Raw genomic sequence first — 25366 nt, 5'->3', positions numbered from 1 at the left:
TACTGATGCCACGAGGATTTAGCATTCCCGTCTATGGAGGAATTCCAACCAAAAAGAAGGAACCAGAAGAAAATTTTTTAAATCCATTCTCTTGTTCTCTCTAAGGGCTACTTCACAGAAGAGATGAAAATTTCCCACCAAAAAAAAAAAAAAAAAAAAAAAAAAAAAAAAAAAAAAAGAGGTTTCATTTCTTGATTCTCTTACCTAGTGGGTTCTTTGGGGATTTCCATTTAAAGAGAAAAATCACAATTAACTCCACTCTTCCCATCAGAAAACTATACTTCCCTAAATATTTCACCAAATATCAACATAGTTGTTATGGGGAAAAGAAATAGTAAAACAATGAACCACTCTTATTTGGCAGTGTAATAGCCAGAAGTTTCTGAAGGGTCTTTTTGTTCTTCATTGAATGGCCATCTCTATATGGAACACAGGGGGTGGGCAACAACCTCTGTACCATCATCATGATACCATGGAAAGCCTCCTCAGATCCTATCTGAAAAGTAGGAAGGAATGACAATAGCTCTACAAACAGCCAAGGACAAGAAGCAGCTGGCAAGGTTCTTCAAAACAGTAAGCTGGTTGCAACTTGAATTTTGCTGGGTTGAAACTTGAATTTTAATTGAAGGAAGGCTCTCCATAAAATCAGAACTATATATGTCGAGGCAAATTCAGATTTCAGTTTACATCTCAATGCATCAACTGTGTGGAGTCTAACGAGTTGAACTGAGGTAACGAGGATTTGTTCCCACTTCTTCAAACCCTTTAGGAGGAGCCAGCTCTCAGAAAGGGACAAACAGCTCTCCGTGGGGCACGTCACAGAGATAATTTCTTACCTGTCAACTCAGAAAGAAAAGAGGGATTTTCTGAAGTTAAAGAATAGATGTTTGGAAAAAGTCCAGAGTGGCCCTCAGGCAACGCAGCTGGGGTGTTTTACATATTTACAGGAGTGTAACACCAAACTTCCAACTTACTTGCATTCCACAGCAAGAGAACCTCTCTTGAGGTGCTCAGAGGTCTCCTACCCTGACACTTACAGAACACCAGGGATGAGTGAAGGGCACATCATTAATCTGAGGCAATCCAGACAGACCATCTTATGTGTCAGGGAAGCTCAGGTTCTAAATTCTTTTAAAGCATTTAGACAATTTTTAATTTTATTTCTGAAAATAATTTAGAAGGCAGTGGAGTAATGCAGTTTAAAAGCTAAAGAATTAATTAATTACCTAAGGTATGAGATTACTCTGTGACACAGAAGATTTACCATCTCCCCTGGCACTAGGTACAGTCCTTTGTCTTTATTAACCAGAATTCGTTCAATTTCTTTTAAACTTAAAAGCCAGGGTACTTACCCTAAATGAGAAAGGAAGCAAAAGAGTGACCATTCTGTACCCAGTGTGTTCTTGTCAAAACAGGGCAGGATGAAGAACTGAGAGGCGTTCTACCAACTGACACTCAACACTGACAGAACTCAAGCTAAAAATAATGTCAATATCCACCATAGGCATGCATGAGCCTCATAGCTGCTGGGATTGCTGCATGTGATGGCAGCTCTCCTGCTTTATGAATGAGAGCTGAATTTTAATTACCCTCCTCCACTTACTTTGCAACTTGTATGAAACTGGTGAAAACTGATTTAATTTTTGTTTCTACCAGAAAGCTCATCTCCCAATACATCCTTTGCACTAAGCTAGTGATAAACTAGAAAAACCAAGCAAGTCTGAAAAGCATGGCAGAAAAGCCTCTCTAGATAGGCTAGTTCAGTGACATTTTTGTACTACGTTTTACTTTGCCTGCCCTAAAAGAAATCAGATTTTATGGCACAGGACATGAGTCAAGAAGTAACATTTCTATAAATGATGTTTTTTAGGATGACAGGATTTGATTTTTTAACTTTTATCCAAAGGAAAGCTTGAATCATCAAAAACCAATTCCCCACCGTGAAAAATCTAAGTCCTGGGTCAAGTTCAAATAGCTAAATAAAGAAAAGGTTTCCCTATCCCGCAGCTAACCTTTGCCCTTGTATTCTTAATTGAACACCTGAAGTTGTGGCAAAAGGTTTGCTGATCCTGCCCTCACACAGGAGCACTGAACACTGAACATCTCTGCAGCTGGGTGCTCTCAGGAGCAGGCAGATGAGAGGGAAAGCTTCCCAGGGGGATGCAGCAGCCAGACAGGGAGCAATGTTGTGACAGCCTGTGGTCTGGCCTTGAGATTAGAACAGCCTAAGAGTTGTCCCTCTGGCTTTAAAGCCTGTTTACAATGCAGAGGTATGAGAAGAAACATAGGAGAAGGGAAATCTTCATTTGAGCAACTGTCAAAATTCATTTGAACAAGGGGAAAGAAATGTTGCAACATTGATCTGAAGAAACACGTGTTTAACAGAGAATAAAACAGTTTTTCTGGGGAGCTGGCTTTGGGACAGAGTTCAGTGACAGACAATTTAGATCTGTTCAGATAAATAAATAGTGTGAAGTTATTTATATATATATAAATATATATATATTTGAGTGCATTTTTCTATGACTATCCTAAAATCCAGGTGTTTACAAATATTCCTTTGAAAGTGGAAATCATGTGCCTTACACATCCGTTTACACAGAGGGCTGCATTAGATGTGGCTGACTGTGAACTGGGTTCATTTTCACTTGCTCATGGCAGACTTGGTTATCCAACTGGGAACAGCACCAGCCACGAGACCCACCCGCTTCCCAGTTAGGCTTTGAAAACAAACAGTTTAGGAGTAACTTGTTGTTCAGAGTGACTGTACAAGATGCATGAAAAGGCTATGTAGCAGTTGTCAGATGACTGGTGACCCCCAAATTCAGTGGCTTAAACAGAGACAGGGTCAGTGAGTTAACAAGGCTTAGTCTGCGATGCTTTCCACTTTCCTCAGAACTTCCACCTGGTGAAAGGTAGCTCTCCTTTCTCGATCAAAGCACTGGCCTCCTCATCTGGAGGTGCTTTATTTCCCTATTGCGAGTCTGTAAATGATAACAGAAGGTGCAGAACCGCAGGGGAGCTGAGGTAAAACAGCTGCAGGAAATATTAACTGAACTACATCATAAAAGCAAGATCTGCTGCTGGTCACAAGAGGAACCTGCTCAGTGCAAGTGAGATTACATAAATATGGGTGATCACAAGAGGGCTCAGTACAATAACCAAAGCAAGACCAAAAAATGTAAAGACCTTACTTGATTTTTCTTCTTTAATGTTGTACTCCAGCACACCAGGAGCTTCGTTCTGCACCGGCAGGCGGACTGAGAGGATCATGTTGTCCACATTACCCTCTTTCCTAACTAAGAATATCTGAAAAGGCAGAAAAGAATCAAGAGCTCAGCTACATTATGTGAGCTTCTAAACTTTATTTTAAGTCATTGGCAATATAGATTTTTATCAGTACAATCCACCTTTAAATAGCCTTATTTTAGCTTCATTCCACTTAGTTAAGCTTTATACAACAAAAATAATTAATAAAGGGCCAGTTCATCAGACCTGCGAATGAACTCGTGAAGTTTCTATGCATCACCAACGTCCCACTTACACCTAAAGCAAACTATTTCATGAACCGAAGAGTTTAAAACTGCACTCATGATTTGTTAAATGATGGTCCTCACGTCAGGGCCCTAAATCACAGATGACTCACCCTAAAACATCCCAGTCCAGGTCTAAAGCATGGGAGTCACCTGTACATTGAGTTGGTAAGGGTTTGAGTGTCCATGAGTGGGACATAAGGCCAAAGGCTCTGGTGGCCACAGTGTCTATGGCAGAGCATTTTCATGGGACCATAAAATCATGCAGGCTGGCAGGTATCCTGGGAGGACTCTTCTCCAATACCCTGGGTGAAGCCATGAGGCCAGACCAAGTTTCTCAGGACTTTGTCTGTACAAATCTGGGGAATGTCCAAAGCTGGAGACTGCACAGCCTCTCTTGGCAACCTGTCCCACCACTTATCATCTTCGCAGGGAGAAAATGCTTCCCTGTACCCAGTCTGAACCCCTCTGGTTTCAATGTACACTGTCATCTCTTGTCCTTCCACCCTGCAGTGCTGAGCACAGCCTGGCTTCATCTTCTCTGTGACCTCCCTGTAGGTACCAGGGGTTGCTGTGTGATCTGCCTGAAGTTGTCTTCTGGCTGAACAAGCCCTGGTCCCACAGCTTCTCTTGAGTGGGTCCGTGCCCAGCTCACTGCCCACCATCCCTACAGGATCTTTCCTACAGAGCAGCTCAGCCAGGCAGTGCCAGCCAGGATCGCTGCCAGGGGTCTGCCTTCCCAGAGGAAAATCTTTGGTTTTGCCCTTGTTGAATTTGGGAACAAGCCCTGTCGCCAAAAGCTTGTCTAAGATCTCTCAAGTGATCATTCAAGTGTATTGAGTGGTCCTGAAATCACAGAATCACAGGATCAATTAGGTTTGAAAAGACCTCTGAGATCATCAAATCCAACTGATGATCAAACACCACCACCTCAACCAGACCATGGCACTGAGTGCCACATCCAGTCCCTCCTTAAACATCTCCAGGAATACTGACTCCACAGAACTGATGTGCTTGAAAAGAGGTCTGGAGATCACCTAGTCCAATCCCCTTGCTCAAAGAAGGATAAACTACAGCAAAAAAAATTGGTCTGGCTCAATCCCATCAGGTATGCAAAAACATTGATAGGAGGCCCCTGAGTACTTAATTGGAACCAGTGGAACTACTGGAGCCATTGTGTCCCACCAATACCAGAGGGAAAAAAGATTTAAAAAAAATTTTTTTAAAAATATGAAAGATACAAGAAATAAGAAAAAGAGAAGAAAAAAAGAGAAGAAAAAGGAAAAATGCCTCATTCTTTGTATGTTGTGAGATCCTAAGTGTGTTTCTAATTAAAGCTCATTGTCAGGGATATTTTTAGCTTGTATCATGAAGGTGCAGATACAAAGACAAAATAATCTTCATCTGTTCTTTGATAGTAAGCTTAGGCAGAAGAGAGTCAAGGTATTTTTATAAAACTGAATTAAAAAATCAAGCTAATTTTGTAGCCTGGATGTTAATATTAGAAAGAGAATTGTGAGTTGATAAAATCATTAATCAACTGTAAGGTATGGAAATCTATCAAAAACCCATTAATTTCTTGGACAGAGGAATTTTAAAAATAAGCTTGTCTAGAAGCCAAGACCTCTCCCTGCATGAATCCCAGTCATAAGTGCATGTCCAGTCACTTTGAAGCACCCATGCTGAACACACAGCTTTGGGGCAGCTTCACAACCTCAGACAGTGAGAAATGGAGCCCCGGGGGCTCAGGCCCACCACCACGGCAGAGAAAGTGTAAATAAAGGCACGGATGTATGCCCTAAACAGGCTGATTTCTAGCTCAGGGCAACCCCCACCTTCTGTCACAGAATGCGTCTGCAGGTAGGAGGCAGGTAGTATCTGCAGGGAGAGGCTCTCCCTTGCCCAGGTGCTACCAGCCACATGGCAGTGCTGTCCCTCTAACCTTGACTGTCAGACAGCACCATCTTACATGGCTTCATCTGAAATTTAATCTAAGCAACCAGGGAAATGAAACCTGGAAATGAATCACTTCTTTTTTCCTGATCGGCACGCCTGGTTGCCATGGATCCAAAGGCTAAAATTGGACTATGGCTGTTCAGAGAAGTAGGAGGTGGGTTTTCTGAGCTGTACTTAACCCTACAGGTCAGGACCAGTATTGAAATCAACCTCCTCTATTTTCACCACAGTTGGGAATGGTGCTGCCTCAGTTTCAGGCGGGCTCAGAGTGGGCAGGAAATTCTGCCCTTGTCATGGGACTCCTCTGATGCACCACCTCTTCTGCCTGCTTCTGACTGCAACTGAAGACTGTGCCCAAGGACAGTGTGAGCAGGAGGAACAGAGGCAAAATGTTTCCCCAAAGCCACTCAGAGGTGGGGAACTCCCTGACTGCAGGGAATGGATAATGGCTCAGGAGGCTTGGGGCTATACATGGGTACACCACAGCCAGTCACACACATCCCCACTTACAGACAGAGCAGAAAAACAAAGAGAATTATTGCTCAATCTATTTGAGAAGTCTGATTCAGGGTGAGGTGCACTGCACAGCCCAGGCTGCTCAGGTGAATCCCACTGGAGGGTGTCACTTGGCTGCGCCAGCATTTAGCCCTGGGATAGGTTGACTCAGCCAAAGGATGGGTCCAAATGTCCTCAGAGCAGGTGTGCCCTGATATCAGCTCAGGTCATTTGCACCTGCACTTCCCAAAGGATCCAGCCAGGACATCTACAGCCTGCTCACCTCTCAGACCTCAGGAAAAGGGAGCAGCTCCCTGTGCCACAGAGCTGTTTTCCTTAAGCAAGCCCTGAGCTTTGCACAAGTATATAATTTTGTAATAATCAGTTTATGTAAACCAGATACCAATTGTTGCAATAAAAATGACTCCCATTAGGTGAATTTAAGGGCCTTTTCTTCACAATTTCTTTTTTATTGGTCGAGATTAGGAAAATCACCATACTTTTGGGTATGGTAGTGAATGGGAAGCCATCTCCATGAATCTACATGGTAAGCAAATAAAACCAGAGATAAGATTCCTCATTTTCCCAAAGCCAATATATCTGTCTTGTGCTGTTGAGAGAGGTAAAGCATCTAATAGCAATGGAAACAGAGAGCAGTCTGCTAAATACTTTTGCTTCCACATTAAAAAAGCACTGCTCTCCTAACCAAGGACAGGAAATGTGGTTGTCTGAACTGAAACCATTTTGGACTTACCCCTGCTGTTTCTTTGCCAAGGATGGCCCCAGCCCTTTCCTGGCTCATGTTCAGTTGAAGCCAGACAGGACACGTCTTGATGAGTTTGTCAAGGATGCTGATCCCTGGAAACTGGAGGCAATTTCGCAGAGCAACGGCCTGACAGAGATGTGTTTCTTTTCCTTCACTGGTACCTCCAACAGGGCTGAAACACAGCAAGGGAGTCCCTGGTGAGCAGAACTGCAAATGGAAAACTCTGGGGAGTAAGGACTGTAAGTGCAAACAGAGAAGCAAACGCAGGGGTGCTTAGACATCAGCAAAGTACAGGCACATTTTTACGACAGCAGGTTGGCAGGGTGATTTGTGCTCAGCTCTGCTGGCTTTGGCTCACCCATCAATATTGCTCAAGTGCAGGTGCCCACAGACACAGGTAAGGGAGGCACAGGGGTAGCCAGCACCACAGACAGCTGAGCGTGCCTGTCCCCTGGATACCACCCTCCAGCTGAAGGGTCTGGGAGATGTTTCAAAAGTAGCAATGCAGCAGAGAAGTCCCTGCAGTGTAATGGCAGACTGGTGTCAAATACTGGCTTCTAGCTATGATGCTGATTTGACAAAGTATTTATATATGTGCTAAGCACTGCAGGCAGTGGAAATACTTGTGCTGAAAAGTCTGGTCACAAGAGCTCTACTGGATAAGGCCATGGACTCATGGGGATATGGGCTTGTCATTCATTTGATTAATTGATTTTACATTTAAAGAAAATGTTAGAGAACATACACAAAAAGTGTTTTGCTGCACTAATTTTCTTCTTAGATGTCAGAACTGAGAATAGGAGGACTCTCACTTTTGATTTGGTCTTCAAATATTTCTCCTTTTCCTTTTATTTTTAAAGATACAGATCTTAAAGTATTACATTTCAGATAAGGTCAGTCTTAATCTACTAAAAGAGAGTAATTTCAAAGGCCTAACCTAACACATCAAGTCTCTCCCAAAAGTCAGTTTGTGTAAAAATAGCCTTTCAAATCCCAAAAGCAACACAGAGATTTTTAGTAGCTTTTTTTTTTTCTTTTGCAACCCTTCAGACAGCTTTCTTAGAAAATACAGGTGCCTCTGCAATTTGGGTTGTAGATTAAGGGTATTAGTTCACAGAATCTTGACTTTTATCAATCCTTTTTAAGATCATAGTCAAGACAGTAGGAATGAGACAACTCTGCTTAAAAAAAAAAAAAAGCAAATTAAAATAAATGAAACTCCCTCTTTACCTGCAATAAAAGCCCAGCTTGTCACACAGGTGAGGGAATTTCTTTCAAATGTAACAGCATGTGATTTTAATCAATTTCATCTGAACGTATAGAGTAAAACAATGGAAGACAGCTTTTGGAAGTTAACCTGATTAATCTCTCAGGGTTTTTTAACAGAAGAAACAACCAAAAAAAAGCCTTGTAACCATATGAAAGGAAAACATGTGTTGGATGGCGATATTCATATTCAGTAGTAGGAAAGAAGTAATGAGTTGAAGGGAAGGAAAGCTGAGTTAAAACGAAATGTTCCATAACAGCAAAAGTTACTCCCCTGTTTAGTCACATAGACATGAACCTGATCACATCTGAATGATGTGTGAAACAAAAGGAGGTCGATGCTGATAATGTCCTGCTGTGGCACCAGCAGGTGACACGTACGGCCATAGCTCCTGTGATGCTGAACTTTGTTAGCCATTAATTATGTAAGGTGCGGCCAGCAAAGCACTGGTGCTCAGAAATCCCATTGCCTGGAGGGAAATGAGGGTTATCAACGAAGTCAGGAAAGTAACACAAACCAGCTTGGACCTGGTGAGCATCAGGCACACAGTAACCCTGGCACAGGGTTCCCCACAGCGGGTGTAGGCATCCATCCCTCTGCTCCCTCTCAGGAGCACACCCTCTGGACAGAGCCCTGCTCACAGCACCAGCTGGGGTTTGGCAGTGAGAACAGGCTGGTGAAGAAAAATAACAGAACTGACCTTCCAACATGTGTGGCTGCATGTAGGGTCTAAATTTTGGAGAATGGATAGAAAATAGAAAATACTTCCAAACTCAGACATACAAGATGAAAAAGGAAGAGCCTGAAAATATTTGTCTTAATGGAAAATCTCATTATTTGAAAATGTGGAGTCTTTCAGTGTAGCAAATTTATGACAGTGGGTAAGGCTTTTTTTGGCAGGAGTCTAATAGTTTGGAGGCCCTAAGGGATGAGGTATTCTCCTCTCAAAAGCCAGACCAGCCTGGAAGGAACTAAGCAGGCTCTTGTACCTGTACAAGAGGGAGGAAAGCACAGCTGAGTGAAAGGGGAGACTTTGGTAAAAGGAAAGGCAGGAAGAGTCATTAATGGGATCATATGAAATCAGGGGAGTGTTTGGCGAGACATTTCCTGTCAGTGAGTTTTAAGAGATAATGGATAAATTCCCAAGAGAAGAGGAAGAAGATTGCATTGCCCAAATCTCTTGAAATGCCATGTTTGGAGCAGTAGCACACACTTTATCGAATCAAATCTGTGCTGGCTAAGAAATGGGAGTGAATGACCTCCCAGACCTTTTTCAGCTGTAATGCTGTGACCCATGACACACCAGTTGACGCAGTTATGGCACCGATGTTTGACTTCTGTCCTGGGCACAGCTGTCACAAAGATTTGGATGGGGCTGTGGGAGCACTTAATCCAGCAATTTAATCTGGCTCTGTGGCAGCTCTGTGGCTGCACAGAGAGGAGGGAGCCTAGGCAGCTCCTGGGTTCTTGCTGTGCTGCCAGTTGAAGGGATTTCCAGGGCCACCACGGTGAGCAGCTGGCCTTTCCTATTTTGCTCACTCAGAATTTATGCGTCAGATGATTTCTAAACTCACAATTTTCAAAATGACATAAAACTCTGTTCTTGTCCCACAGTCCTGCAAAACCCTTTGGCTGATAGGGGCAGGTGTTCATTTTGCTAGGTGTGATGAAAAGCTGGCCCTAGAGCTGCTTACTTTTCTTTTCTTTTATTGAGTTCTTACTGCAAAGCACCTTTAAATCTTGCAGTGGTTCTGCTAAACTGGATTCAGTTGGGAAGCAGGAAGCTGTGTGCTGCGTACTGACTGGCAGCACAGGCTAATTAATTGCACAGTGATTACATTCACACACCTGCCCCGGGCTGGCAGAAGGTATCAGGTTGCTTGTTGGAGGCAATAATAATGACAATGGTGGTTTGAATTACTTCACAGTGACTGTACACTGAAGTAATGAACACCATGACTCATTGCTTTAGAAACCAGGAGCCACACTTGCCAATTGAATATTCCCAGAAGTCAGCAGAACAGCAAGGGGATATAATCCACTGAATTTCGTGCAGGTGAAGGCCTGAGCATACCTTTGCAGGGGGTTTAAAATATTGCCACAAACCTGCTGACACTAAGGGCTTCCTGGCTGGACTATATGCGGCTAGCCATTCTGAATTTCCCTGAGGCAGCTGAGACACACAGCAATTGTGTGAAACAGCAGCAGGTCTTAAAATGTGTTCCAGCTGGCTTGATACTGAGGGAGAAAGACACAGTCACAAACTCCATGTGCCAGGTGATAGAGCGACTTTTTTTGCACCAAAGCTACCTGGTACCTGAAGGGATACCGCTTGGGACAAGCCAGCTTGTGACTGCAGCTGACATGTGGAAACCCTTCAAGCACAGCAAAAGAGGTTACCAGGAGCACCTGAAACAGGAGGAAAAGATAGTCAAAGACTCCTGAAGTCAACACAGCAGTCCTGATGGAAGTTGATAGTGCTGTTAATGCCTGTAGTTAAAAGAGACAGGTGGGAACATAGAGCTTCATGGAGAAGGGTGAGATGACAGCACTGAGATTAAAAGACTGACAGAAGACTCATAGGTCTGGCTCACATCCTGTGTCACAACCAACCCAGCTGGGCTTGGTTGCAGATCTCTGTACCCCTTTCCTTCATAGTCACCTTCTTTCCTTACAGGAATAATCGGAGTTACATGAGCAGCAGCTAAAGCACAAGGTTTCACCCATTGCAAGAGACAGAGCTGCCTATGCTTTCTTTGGTTTGGTATCACTTCTGATTAGACAGGTGTTGAGGAACACATTTAATGTAGGTAGCTTGGTGTCCAAGCTGCACGGACTCAGTAAAAATCTTTATTCAAACACATGTGAATTCATGTGCTGTTACTTTCAGTTCATTGTGAGGGAAGTTATGCAGTGCCACAGCTAGAGGACATCAAGCTTCATTTTGCTTCCATCTTAGAAATGGCCATTTTTTTATGCCATCTACTTACTGTCATAAACCAGCCCATCTTTGATCACTTGATCAGTTCAGATTAAATTATTCCAAGATGAAGGAGAAGGATGCATTTACTCTCTGGACCTGGCTTTTGTCACCTAGCTGAGTTCTTATTTCTTTCTTCCAACAGGTGAGTTGGAAGAAAGTGAAGTGAGACCCTGAACCCAACCTAGCTGCAGGAAGAGCTGCAATGCCTTTGAAATTCTAGAGTTGTTTCATCATAAAACAGAGTATTTGGAAGACGGGAAGGCAGCAAAGTGATATATTGAAAAACCCATAGCACAAAAGCTAACTTTGTGTGGCAAATGTGAACCCTGACTTGTAGAAAATTCAGGTTTTAATAAGTGCTTCTTCATAACAGCCAAGGGATCTGACAAAAGTCAAACCAACAAACAGAAATAAAATAACCAACAATGAAAAAACCCAAAAGTAGAAAGAGAATCTGAGTTCTTCAGGGATCACACCCAGCTAATTATCACCCTCTAGTCAGAAATAAACAGGTTTCTTGTTGTCTGACAGGCAGAAAGAGAGGGAAAAGATGCAGGGTGTTAAGCAAGCCATGAGAGCTTCTTGCATTGTAAGGTTCTTGGATTAACATAAAAACTGGATAATGGAAATGATGTGAGCAGTTTGGTGTGTCCCATGAGGCAGGCTTGCCTGTCCAGTGTCCTTCCTACCTTGCAGAATGCTTATGTTACTGGTCCACCCTGGTGACAAGTTTATAGCTCAGGAAGTTGTGCTTCTCAGCTTGTGGTCTGTGGAGAACCTGTGGTTGGCAGAGCACTTCCTCCTACTCACTGGTCCCCTTGTTCCTACTCTACTTAATTGTCCACCCTTCGACTCTTTGGTCTTTGGTATACAGCAGACGCTCTGCACGTCCAGGAGTTTTGGCTCAGCCTGGGAAGGACCAAGCTTAGCAGCCAAGGCATCAGCTCTTCTAGCTGCCAAAAGGTAAGACAAACCAAGGGTCTCCTAAATACCCTGACACCTCATAGCTCAGCAAAACTCCCTGTTTCCCACCTACTCCACTTTCTGTTAGAAGCACCATCAGTTTCAACAGTAAATTTTGCACTCTGCAACTGAAGTCTCACTTCTGTGAGCTTTTCTGTACCTGCCAGGGATTCCCAAATGCCCACTTCTGTGAAGGCTAGCAGAGGTTTGCACATAGCTGGGCCCTGTTTGCACATGGTCATAGAAGTTTGCCGAAGTGGAGCAAGTCATCATCCTGCCAGGGAGCTCCATTAATGGCACAGAGGAATCAGGTGATCAGGTGTGGGACAGCTCACCTACCCTTAAACCACTCACCAATTCACCAAGCCCTCACCACCCTGGTGAAAACCAATAGAGCAAGTTACAAAAATTAACAAGTTCTGCTATACTTCAAGGGCAAAAAGTGTCATGGCCACTTGTGGAAGAGCTCTAATTCATGCGTCAATTTATTAAGTAACAAGTAGCCACAGAGTTTTCTGCTCACATATGACACCAGATTTGTGTCTTACACAGTATGTGGCTCGGCTTGAAGGTCTGATAGATGTGCAGCACACTGGAGGAAATGTGTGGAGTTGCACTGTTGCCTGCAGAGCACAGAAAGGATTGCTGGGCTAGCTTGAAGGAGCTGAGCCTCAGGAGCAGGCTGTGCACAAACACATGGAGCTCGCGGGCAGAATGACCAAGCTTGTGCTAAGCCCTGGTGCCCGGGCTGCTGCCATTACCAGGTTTAAAGCTAACACGTGTTTTCCTCCTTACTTCCATAATGCACACAAAGGATGTGACTGCAGTTTATCGACATTTGAACTGAGCAGAGTCTTGCCCCTATTGAAAGGTGAGGAGTCAGGTCAGCTCTCCAGAAGCCTTGCTGGAGGAGAGCTACAGATGCTGTGAGAGACATGTAATCACTGTCCCTCATCAGAGCACAAACCTGGTGTTGAGGCCCAGTGATGGTTCTCCAACGGCAAGAGCAGCAGGGCCAAGTAACTCAGGAGCAGAGAAGTATGGGGTGACTGCAGTGCTTCCCCATAAACCCTCCAATGCTGCTTCCTCCTAAATTAGTCAAGCTGAACTGTATGTGCCTATAGGGAAACAGCAGCAATACCCCTGTCAGACCCTCTTGTCTGACCTTGTCAACAACCTTTCAGCAAAGAGTGCTCTCAAGGAGTGGGGAGCTGCAACTAAATGTTTACTAGGTTTCCTGCTTCTCCATGTTTCCTAGGTTCATTTGGTCTGTCCCTCCATTTAAATACACAAAGTCATGTATGCTATAAAGAATCGCATATGCATAAAACCCTCCAAAAAGTACAATCTAATTCATATTACTGATTGTTCCCAGGTCAGCTCTACTAACAAACAAGCCTTCTCACACACATTCACAGCCATGGCATGGGCAGAAACAACATAAAAAACAAACATCCAAAAATTCCCTGAAGAAAGAGCCCTTCTTCCAAAGCCCCCCCTGGTTTTTTTCCCCTTCAGTCTATGCCATTTCCTGCATTCAGGAGCAATAATGGAATATGCTGCCTGTGGCTCCACTCTGGACTGGGGCTACTGTATCCAATTGGGGTCACATGTGTTGGCTGGTATTCACAAACTGTACTGCTGCCTTTATGTAATCTTGTATGTATATATTTTGCACTCAACAATTTGTCTCACAAACATCAACTGTCTTTTTACTCAGTCAAAGCATACTTTGGCAAGTCAAAACCACTTCGCAGGTTTTATTAGGTCTACTCCCTTCCTAACACCCTTAATGATAGGTTGTTCTTCCCCACATTTATAATCAGAGATTTTCAGGGCATTTGTCCTTTGCCTATTTTTCAAACCCAAATTATTCTCTTTGGAATTTCAGTGTATCAGCAAAACCAAAGATTTTTCTTTGTGTTCAGGCAATGAAGGATCGTTTATACTTCTGCAAGGCCCTTCCTTTCAGAGAAGAGAGCTGCTGAAGCACCAGCCAAGGCAGGGTCAGAGTGGCTAAAGAACAGATATTTTCCTCAACAAAAAACTGCAAACATGTTTGCTGGATAATTCAACTTCTCTGGAAAGGCTTGTGCAGTGCACGAACCAGAAGCAAATCTTGTGAAGAAGAGAAAAAACTTCCTAAGCTTTAAGACTATAAGGAAAGCCCAGACCTCCCTCACCCTCCCATGTCAGTGCTTGAGAGGGGCCCAGACGAGCCACAACCTGGAGAGAAGGGCTTGTTTTCTGCATTCCAAAATCACCTGAAGTGTTGGAAGCCTAGAGCACCCCTGCTTTTACTGAAGGGTCAAGGTGATGAGCAGAGGTTTTGCCCCTTTCCAGCTCATCTGGACAGGAAGGAAGTCAGGAATGGAAACCCAGGGAATGCTTTTCTACATTGTAATCACCTAACAAAGAGGGGAAAAGGAAACGGAAAATAAAGTAGAGGGACAAATTTCCAGTTCAAACTTTATTAAGAATAGACTGCAGTTTAGCTTTCATAAAGCCATTCTGTTTCAAACCCCATATATTCAAAATTATTTGAAATTTGCATGATGTGTTAGAGCCAAAAACCTGGGCAAAATATTTAGAGAAACATGAGACTGGTTATGAAAAGCTATGGCCTTGCTCACCCTGTGAGTGGATTGAGTGTAGACATGAGAGGCTAACCACACAAACTTGCATAATGCTGAGCAGTTTTCCTCTGTACTAAGAAATATCTGCAAACGCTTATCTCAGTCATGATTTGCAACTAGAAATGGTCGTTTTGCCAAGGGAAATAAATCCACTGGACTTTCATTCTGCAGTATCTGAAGGAGCAGAGTGCAGGACTTCTGCGGTCTCTCATAAGGCACCCCAGAAAGTGACTTGCTTACACACAGATATTCATGGTTTGGGTAAGACTTCCTTCCAGTGCCAGTGAGAATGGATTTCAATATGTGGTGCTCTTAGGGAAAAAAATAAATATCTAAATCTGTGAACCTACTCTTTCTCTGTCCTCCTTAAGCCTTACTCCAGCAGTTCCATATGCCTCTTTAACTTTGATTAGGCATTAGAGAAATGTGTTTATTTCTGGCTTTATTACCTGATAGGGTCCCTGCCTGTATTCACACTGGGGGAAAGTTAGAGATCTGCTTTCCTGAGGGAAGGAGAGGAAGAAGAAAAGGGCTTGTTTGGGTATTTCAGGGATATGGAAAGGTGATGAAAGGACATGGTCCCTCACCACCTTCTAGTGGTGAACACCTCCAGAACACCTAGAAACAACTAGAAATTCAGGGTGGGAGAGGTGTTGTAGTTTGCTAAGTTGAGGAACCTGCTCTGTGGGTGGCCATGGCCCTCGTCATCCTGTGCTGGTGGGACAGCCTGGGACCAAAGGACTGGTTAGTGGAGCAGTGTCAGAAACTGCTAAAATGCCCCTGCAGTGACTGACAGCTCAGCATGTGACTACAGAACCTGCCAAGCAGCAAGGCAAACCTGTCAGCTCCACCAGACACCACCAAATACCCACGCTGCAGCCACCCCCACCTCCAGGCTGCTATTGCATCTCTGACACTGGGACACTCTGACACAGGGGGCCAGTGGAGGGAAGAAGGTTAGTGCAGGGCACAGCTCTATGGCCTGGCTCCCTGCTCAGCTTGGTGAGGCATGAACAAATACAAGACTAGGATTCAGCCCAATGGCACCAATCACCCTTAATTACTCTCTGGAGCTGCTGCTTCTCCATTAAGACCAGAGATCACCATGGGTGCATAGGTACCTAAATGGGACACAACAATTAAACACGTAAAGTGAGGCAGGATAAACACAGGCTAGACCTAGACAGCTAGCTCTAATAGCAAAGGGAGACAGCAGAATTCCCGGCCAAGGGACTAACCCCATCATCTATCCCTGTCTCGGGCTGCTCTTCACAGCACCCCTCCTGCAATCTCTACTGGTTTCCCAGCACTGAGGACCCATCTCTGCTGGGAGGGTAACAGTCATCTTCCCTTTTGGCTGGAGAAGTTATCAATGAGATCCAGCCTAAAACTAACTACTTTCTAATCCTAAGAACGGATTAGAATGGGAACTCAGGACTGAATAACACAAAAATGTTCTGTATTACATATTTGTCCTACGGACAGAAAGGAAAGTTGCCCAAAGCCAAGCTCTATCCTGTGTGTTGATTCAGCAGGAGAAGCTCTGAGCTTTGCCTGGTTTCTTGTTTTTGGGGGGGGGGGGGGGGTATCAGGAGTGACAAAATCCTTGAAGAGAACTCAAGGGGGCAAAAAAGGAAAGAGAGAACAGAAAGATTCTTGGCAGGCAAGATGAAAGGTTGGGCCAGGTCCCAGGTTGTCATTTAGCCAAGTATGTATGACAACTTTTTTTGCCTAGAAGTCTGCTAGCAATTTGCAGAACAGTGATGCAGGTAGCCAGCAGTGCTGTCTGTCTCCAGACTCTGCTATTTGTTGGTCTCTCTCTGTTTCCTTGGTGAATTTTTCCAAGCAGCAGAAAATTTAATCCAGTTCACAAGGGGCTGCAGCTGCTTTCTGTTCTCCCCAACAGCTGCTTTTACAAGAGAGAGACTTCAAAAGGCTGGCTTTCTCTGGAGGGCCATGGGAGGGACGTACATGAGCTGTGTGGATTCCCTATATTTGGCAAAGTTTTCCCAGCATCCACAAGGTTCTCTGTATTCAGTTGCTTTCAACAAAGCACTTGAAATTCCCCAACAATTTATTAGACTTGCAAAAGCAAAGAGAAAGTACTAATTAACGTGGTCAGGAGATAATTTCAAGCAGTTAGACAGGTCTTCCAACCCTACCAGGAGATACACAGACCCCAAGGAGTCACCTAGAGCAAATCCCAGCAGTCCCACCCTTTGCAGGATCACTATCAGAGCCCGGATTCCAGGCCTGCCTCAGAGAACAACTCTTAGGGTGGGGCTTCGTGCTCATCCTCATCCAGGGCAATGGAGGGTACTTCAGAAAGAGCACCACTTCCACACCCCTCCAACACACCACTTCTGCTTCAGCTGTAGAGGCTGTGTAAACACTGAGGAAGCTCCATAATCAAGCAGGGAACTCATCCACCAAAAAGAAAAGGCTTTCTGAGAAATGGATTCTGCTCCTAGCATCACCCCAAACTTAAAGGATGGTCTGGGGAAGATCAAGGTTTCACTGCTTAACAAGGATCCAGGCGACTGGGCTACAAAGTAAGTGACTATAATCAAATCAGCTCCATTAATTCGTGCCTCAGTTTCCCTTCCTATAGTGACAGTACCTGCCTTCAGCTGGTTGTTGGGAGGCTTAATATCCATTAAACACCCAGAGATTCTTTCATACACACAAGGACTTTATATTAATCACACAATGTGATTACAATTACTGGAAACACTTTGTCCCCTTTAAAGTTACTAGTAATACAGAAAGCAGAAATCCTTTATTCAGACATAAATGCATTCCCTGTTTAGCAAAAGGCTTACAGAAAGTCTGGGAAAGGCACACACATAGGCATGTATATATTCATCTATTTGAAAAGAGCTGCATTCCATAGCACTCCCTGGCTCGCGTGCATCTAACAGAATGTCTATTTAGGAAAATGTGACTAGCACAACCAGCTATGCAATGCTCACATCTGCTAATCCTTTACTGTTCAAGTAATCATCTTCACTTGCAAAAAGATTTATACTATTTTGGGTGCAGGCAAAGAGGAGCTAAGCACTTTGAAACTCTTGCGACTGATTATATTGAGGAAAGCACTGCTTTTACGTTCCCCTCCAGCAGGGTATAGAGGGATCTTATTTCTGGAGGTGGGTAGAACTACTTTAGATAGCTCAGACAGGTACAGAATGGACAGAGGAAAGGCTTGTGGCTACAATATTTACCATACTGGGTGACACTTGTACGTCTATTTCATTTGCACAGGTTAAACAGCACTGCTCCCTCGACCACAGCTGCTTTGCAGTGCTGTGTTACCAGGTGCTTTCACAGACACATCCTGCCCCAAACTTCACGGTTAAAGGACACCAGCTGAAAGCTTGCCTTGCCTCTCTGAGATGCAAACACCTGACAGCCTGGGATGGATTCTGAACTCAGCCAGCTCGAACTCCAGAGAGTCACTCCAGACTGACACCAGAGCATGGCTCCAACTAAGCCATGTGCATCTGTGTGGTTTAGGAATTCCCCTTGCCAGGGTGGGAGGAAGGGATTGGCACTTGCTTTCCTGCACTGTATGAGCACATCGGGGTTGCCAAACAGAGTGGTGGAGGGAGAGTGGAGTGCCAAAAAAATACAGCATACACACAGGCAACCTTGTATAACAGCCCTGCCCTCCACAGCAGATGGGTGCAACCACTGCACAAGGACAACTCTCCTCACCCTTGTGTACCCCAGGCAGCCCTCTCTGGCTGGGAGGCATAGATGCAATTTGACAGATTTTGACCCTGTGCACCTTTTTCGGTGGATAGTTCTCCATGGATGCCTGCCTGCCTGTTCAGCTGTCTTCTCACCTTTGTGCAGCCAGATCAGTGTCAGAGCCAGGGTGTGCCCAGCAGTTTTACATCTCCCACTTTGCAGTACAGATATGTCCCACCTAGTAACAATGAATTTCAGAGCACTTCACTGCTGGCTGGCTCTCCTGGAAAAGCTGTGCACCCTCGTTCAAGTGTTGCGTATGCAGGACAGGACTTGGTCATACGTATCCCCTCAGCCACTTTGCTCTTCAAATTCATGGGGGGACCCCTCTGATTTCACCCCACAAGTGCCATACAATGTCCCCTGTGGCCCATGGCCAGTACTTCTGGTAACCTAACCTAGCTTTGAACAAGTTCTACAGCTCAGAGAACACACTCAGGAACACAGGCCATGCCTCCTAAGGCGGTGCAGGCATTGCCTCCTCTCATTCAGCAAATTCTTGAGAAGAAAGCACCTTCACTAAACCTCTCATGTACCTGTGCCTAGATTTTAAGAAAGACATTTTCTTGTACAGGCAGACAGGCAGGAATTATTTTAGAATATTAATGTTTGACTGTGTTTAACGTTATAGAAGATGTAACAAGCATTCCAGATGTCTCCAGATCAGACATGATGATCAACAAATACTAACAGTGGCAAAAAAAAAATCACTTACCTGTCCACATACAACCTCCCTTAAAGTTTGTAAAAATGAAACTGGGGAAACAAAAAATTGGCAGATTTGTGATCTCCTCATTCTCAAATTAAACATGCCATAAAGGCTATTTCTCCTGAAACATATATAATTGATTGACCAGCAGAATTTTTGTGACAGATCTTGTAACCCTGAGAAACTGGTGTACCTACCCAACCTGAGCAGAACAGTGATTTTCAAGCTCTTCTCCTATTAACATCAGAATCATCTTGCCTTTGACACCTTAGAAACTCTGAACAAATTTTAATTAATCAATTCTTGTGTTGCACTGGTGATTTAAGTGCTGATACTAAGTTATTACTCATATCTGACAACTATGGTACAGGGAGTATAAGGTCAGCAAGCATGAGGTCTTGACTTTTTGGATGACTTTTGAAAATAACCACCATTTACTTAGGGGTGTACTTACCTACGTATCTGCATTGCAACAGCATTCCCTAAGGATAAAGTAATGCTCAAAGCTGGAGTGGGCTCCAACCTCCCTTACCTGAAACTGGTCCAGTAATGCAACCTGCAGGTGTGGCAAACAGATGTGGTCACAGCATCCCCAATCCACCTGCCTTGGGGACCAGCTCCAGTGTGAGATGCCAGCCAGTCAGAACCCCATGGACAAAGATGCAAGGGGAAACAGGTGGGTTTTCTATTTGGTCACCAGAAAAGCAATTCTGTAGGGACCTGTGAGAGGTCACAGGAGCTTTGTGGGGGGTGGGTGTGTTGGGGTGGGTGGACAGAAGTTAAATTAAAGACAACTGCGGGATTTTTTTCTAGCTCCTGCCTGGCTCCAGATGAGCATTTACTCTAGAGATTCCTCTGTGTTACTCATCATGAAACACCTACCCAACACCACAGAAAAAAACAAACCTCAAAATTAGGATTAGGAAGTAATGTAGGACACAGACTGAATTGCAGACCACTGCAAACCAATGCCTGTTTTGAGATACAAGAATTGCAACTTCATTGCCCTTCTAGCATGATTTCGCATTAACTGCTTCCACTGGTTCTTGAAAGCCTTCTTAAACTCTCTTCTGCAGTGAAACATAGTCTCCTTTCATTCTTGTTTTCTCAGTTTTGATCTAGAGAAATCTGAAAGTCTTCTTTGGTAGTATGAATACTTTAAAACTAAATTTTTTTATAATGATCAAACATCTCAGCTTTGTAACTATTTCTGCTTTAATTCCTCAGAAGGAATTAAAGGCTCCAGGTCAGCAAAATAATCTATGATTCAGCTGCTCCTCTGAACACTGGGAATGTCAAGATCAGGTCCATCTCAGCACATCCCAACCCCTGTGACTTTAGGACCACCCAGAACTGTTGACATTATAGCAAGAGGAATCATAGGCTCTCTTCAGTCTTCTACAGAACATGTGCTAAACATGCCTTCCCCTGGTTCTTTCTAATCTAAAATCTAATTAGAAAGAATATAATGACATATCAAATACCTAAATTCATCTTCATTAATTTGTAATTCCTCACAAAGGGCAACTGAAACAATCACAAACATACAGACACCCTTCCCTACACAGGGGGAATGCCTTTTGATACAGTTGGAAAAGTGTGATAGACTTCTGGGACACCAAGGGCTTTTGATGACCATATCTGCACTCTACCTGCACTAGAATTTGACCAGACATTACAAACAGCTGCCTGCTCTTTCTAATTACCCTTCCAAAAAGCTATTTCTTTCTGTTCCCAAATGGAAAAAACCTTCTCCTTCAAAATTATAAATGTCAAAGGTCTGTGATGGACAATATTTTGTCCAAGTTTCACTAAGGCACTTTGGCTTCTGTGCTCTTTATCAATTGGCCCAGACAAGCATTTAAAACTTTCCAGCTTTTTTCTTCCTAATGGATTTGGCTTAGGTATTTTCTTTTATGTCTATTATTCAGGTCATTTTGGAGATTTTTCTGAGTCTCACAATCCTATATTGTTTATCTCAGAGAAACCATCTATATTTACTGATGAATGAGTGGAAATATGGTCTTACTATCATTTGGAAATACGCTGTAAAATAGATAATCTCTAAAGTACCTGGACCATGTACATGTGGTTTGATAAGGGATGGAGCCAGCCCAAATTTGTGCCAAGCAACACTCCCAGCTGGTCTCCAGGACCCACTGCTTTACATGAGTACCTGTGCACGCAGAGCAAAGGAGATGTGTGCAACTTAAATGTACATTTTTCAGCCTGTGTTGCCTCTAGGTTGGAAAGCCAGCAATACAAACCGGCACGTAGCCATTTAGGTCAGGAAGTGAAAAACTATATTTAGCTGAATCTGTAGTAAAATGTAGATGATTAGAATATTGCTTACAGTTGTGCCCCCTTTCCTGTGAGCACTGGTATAAGACTGTCTGCAGTGACGAGAAGTTCCTGCTAAGGGACTATATTCCCACTGAGGTCTGTCCTCCAGAAAACAGTGGGACCGTTGCCCTCTCTGCTACCACCAGTACCACTGCACAACGTGCTCCAAGCATCCACTAATTTTGGCAAGGACTCACTTACTGGAAGCGCTGGAAAAATCATGTAACAAGTGAGTGTGGTTGGAAAAAACTTTTCAGTCAAATGAATTTCAGGAGATTTTTGTCTCCTCCCTACCAAATTCAGGTAGCTTTGGAGAGCACCTCCTTTTTTGTATCTTTACGGTGATATCCCAATCTTGGTGCAATGCATCTTGAGCACAGAGATTTCCTTCCTGAGGAGCACCATCCCCCTCAACTGGAAAGTGTATCCCTTATCAGAGCTTGACAGACAGCAGGGATTTAATAACACTGATTTTTTTCCAGTTTCCTGAGCTGTCCCTTCCCCATTTAAACACCACATCTCACAGGTTCTGGGTGGAGGTTTTCTTTGAGGAGTACTTTGCATTGGGTCCAAGACTTCCAGAGGCTGACAGGACTTTTTCCACTGATTCAAATAAACTGAGATGAAACCCTTTACAAAGGATGGCTCTTGATGAGTTTCTAAGAATTTTTTTCCCTGGTAAAAGTTGGTATAAGATTTATTTACTGCACTACAGAGACATACGTGTAGCCTGGGTAGAAGAACCCCTTGATAACAAAGCTCTTGTGGCCATCTAATAACAGCAAGGTCATGAGTTTGATCCCTGTATGGGCTACTTGCTCAAGAGCTGGACTCAACGATCCTTGTGGGATCACAGAATATTCTGTGAATCTCTGAAAACTCCCATTCCAGCAGAACTCATGGTTTTCACAGCATGCTTGGTAGGTTCTCTGGTCTGCTCTACACAGGAAATCAGACTAGACAATCAAAACATTCCCTTCTGAAGCTAAAATCTGTGAACCTATGATAGTTGTTCAGTTTACAGTTCGTCCAGTGCTTGACGTCTTGGTGTCTACATTCAGCACATGAAATCTGTCAACGGTGATGGTGGGTTTTGTGCCAAAAAGACATGTCACCAAAGAGCTGCACAATCGTTACTTCATTAGATAACCCGGTGTCCCAGAAATGAGAACCACTGTAACCCACCTCAGCCATCTGAAACACCCATTATCTCAAAGATGGATTCAATATTTACTTACAGCATCTCTGTCTCAGCTGCTGTCTGCTCTACTCATCATATCCTCCATACATTTGCCAGATGTTGGAGTGAAGGCATATATCTTTACATGAAACCATGGTCACCATGGTCAAGCAGCTCACATTTCTCCAGATGTTTTGTGATCTCACCACTTATTAATGTTCCTAGGAGTTAGCCTGACTCTAGGTGAAAATTAGTGGTTAAATTTCCCTGCTTCTCTCCCATAGCATTTTGGAAGAATTTGATTAGGTTGATTTCTACCCAGCCCCTAGCTGCACTTCTCCCTCTCTGAGTAGCTGCTAATTCTGGAGGCAGATTTCTCCCCAGTGTCTTTCTGATATTTCACAGATATAAATGAGCAAAACTTCTTTATGGATTTACTACATGCAGAATAGACCCTAGTCCTTACTAGGAATGAATGTACAGATATTTCCAAGTTGCTGGGGTACTTCCATGACAATTTGCACTGCCATAGTTTCTGTGCATGTGAGTAAGCTTTCCCTTTTAACTAATGTTAAAACTATGCTGAGCAGAGCAAACTATTGTGTACAGAATTTTAAAATCACGTCCAGATTCTCCATCAACACCTTGCCTTAGGTTGCCATTTCTTTTGAAAGCTATAAACTCCAAATACTTTGCATAATTTGCACCTAATTCAGTGTAACCATAACAGGAAATCAGCTCAACACCATTTAGAAATGTTTCTAATTCTGTAACGTGTTGGAAGCCACAATGTATGCATGCTAAAGTGTAATTTTGAGGATCTCCAGCGATATTATAGCACGTAAACAGAAAGAATTAAAATCGATTTTAAAACACCCAAGTTCCTTTTTATGAGTGGGAGATAGATTGAAAATAAAGACAATCAGTTAATGAAATAAAAGGTCATTCTGTCTAATTTTTCAGGTGCTCAAAAACCTATGAAGAATGCATGCAGCATGCCCATTGATGCTTCAATATTCCTCCAACCACTTGATTTACAGTCCAAATCTAGGGTGTATGGCTTGTTTACTTTCTCCTGCAACTCTAGACTGAAAACAAACCTTTGCAAGCATGTGGCTCCTTTTGAATAATCTCAGAAAGAGATAAATGAATTTATCTTCCCGTTTATCATACTTAACATCTTAACTGTCACAAATGCAGGGAATAACTGCAAAGTGCAAATTCTTTGGTTTACCATCTAGTAAGTTCCTCTTGCCAGTCTACAGGGAATGGATGCTTTCATTTTTTCCGGATGGCTGTGTGATCTTTGTCCCTCAGTGTTTAATATTACACGGAACTGAGGAATTATACCTTGAAACAGGAGTGGCATTGTTCCACTTACTGCAAAAAACTGAACAAGGCAAAAGCAGTGACAATGGCAATGCAGGGTTCTGCCTCCATCCCCCCGACTCTATGTGTGTATTTGGGAAAAGTGCTATGGTGAAACCATCACACACTGGCCTATCAGCAGCAATTTCACCCCCTTTTCGACTGAATGTGCTCTAAGTAGGGCAGCACCCTCAGCAAATGGAAATGCAAGTATCCCATATCTATCCACCCACCCACAGAGCTGCTTCTGCTGGACCCATCACAGAAATATCTGGGAGCTTTTCTTCATGGAAAACAGGCTAAGTGTGTCAGACAGATAAGAAAAATTCTCAATATCTGGTATTATTATGGTTTTCCAAGCAGGGGGAGGGGAGGGTGACTGACAGTTTCAGCAGCTATGTAATTTTCCCCTCATTGTTTACAACAGGAAACAGAAATGCCCAGCTTCAGCATGGGCTTTATGATACAACCAAGCCTTGGGAGGATATCCTGGAATCCCAGTAGCTAACTGACTGTTCTCTGAGACAAAACCCATTTTCTCTCCCACTGTTTTCCTGGGGCTTGTTCCTGCAAGGTGCAGTGTTTTCTCCAGAAGTAAGGGAAGCCTGTAGTCTTTTCCTGACAGAAAGTACATTTGAAATCTCCTGGGAGTCTGGGGACAGGATTTGTGTATACCTTAGCATGCAGGAACTGGAGTGACCATCAGCTCATAGGGACGAGCCCTTATCCACTTCTGCATTTGAGCAGAAACAAAGCAAGCCTCCCAGAAAAGCTTTGTCACATTTCCAAAACTAAAGAAGTCCCTTTTTCTGTCCTTTGCCCCAAACTGCAGCTTGGGATTCAGCCTTCTTCCTTAAATAGCTAAGGTTCAAGCTAAATAAAGGTATTGCAGTTTGTTTTTAGTTGGAACTTGTCAGTTAAAGGAAATACTGTAAATTACAACACAGTCATGCCACAGCATGGTGACTGTGTAACTCAGCAGTCAGCTCACAAATGCAGCTGAGAACTCTTTGTTAAGTAGGAAAAGGAAAGCAACAGCTATTAAAAATGAACAGTCACTAAAGATTCAGGACTTACCCTGAGTCATCCTTGGCTCCCTTGTCTCCTGCTGATGTTTTCATCATTACAGCAAACTTTAAGGCACTTTCTGTATCACAGTGGCTTGAGAGTTCCTCGGTCAGAAAAGCAATTCCATCCCATCGCTGAGCAGAACTTCCACATCCTCAGGTTTTGTACTGAAGATGGTATTTCAAGGGCGTGAGGGGGAAGATGTGTAAAACCAGCTTCAGGCTCAGTAGTATCGGAGGGCAGAGGACTAAACAAGCACTGAAATGAAAGCAAACTACCAAGAAGATCCGATTTTAGCCTCTCATTTCTACTTCCTGTATTTATATGAACGGGGGATTTCAGGAAG

General features: G+C 43.5%; 1 protein-coding gene across 1 annotated transcript in view; it reads right to left on the bottom strand.

Moving 5' to 3' along the window:
• Positions 1–25076, bottom strand: part of RIN3 (Ras and Rab interactor 3) — a gene marked incomplete at both ends in the record, with an annotated part of 66194 nt that extends 41118 nt beyond the window's left edge. Inside the window, 3 exons of the mRNA XM_082284442.1 lie at positions 3195–3309; positions 6739–6922; positions 25030–25076. Of these exons, the coding sequence (XP_082140568.1) occupies positions 3195–3309; positions 6739–6922; positions 25030–25076 (346 nt within the window). The remainder of the gene's footprint in view (positions 1–3194; positions 3310–6738; positions 6923–25029) is intronic.
• Positions 25077–25366: the final 290 nt, after the last annotated feature.

This window comes from Coloeus monedula (assembly GCF_965178545.1).
Source record: "Coloeus monedula genome assembly, chromosome: 6".
Classification (NCBI taxonomy): Eukaryota; Metazoa; Chordata; class Aves; order Passeriformes; family Corvidae; genus Coloeus; species Coloeus monedula.
This window is presented reverse-complemented; position numbering and strand designations above follow the sequence as displayed.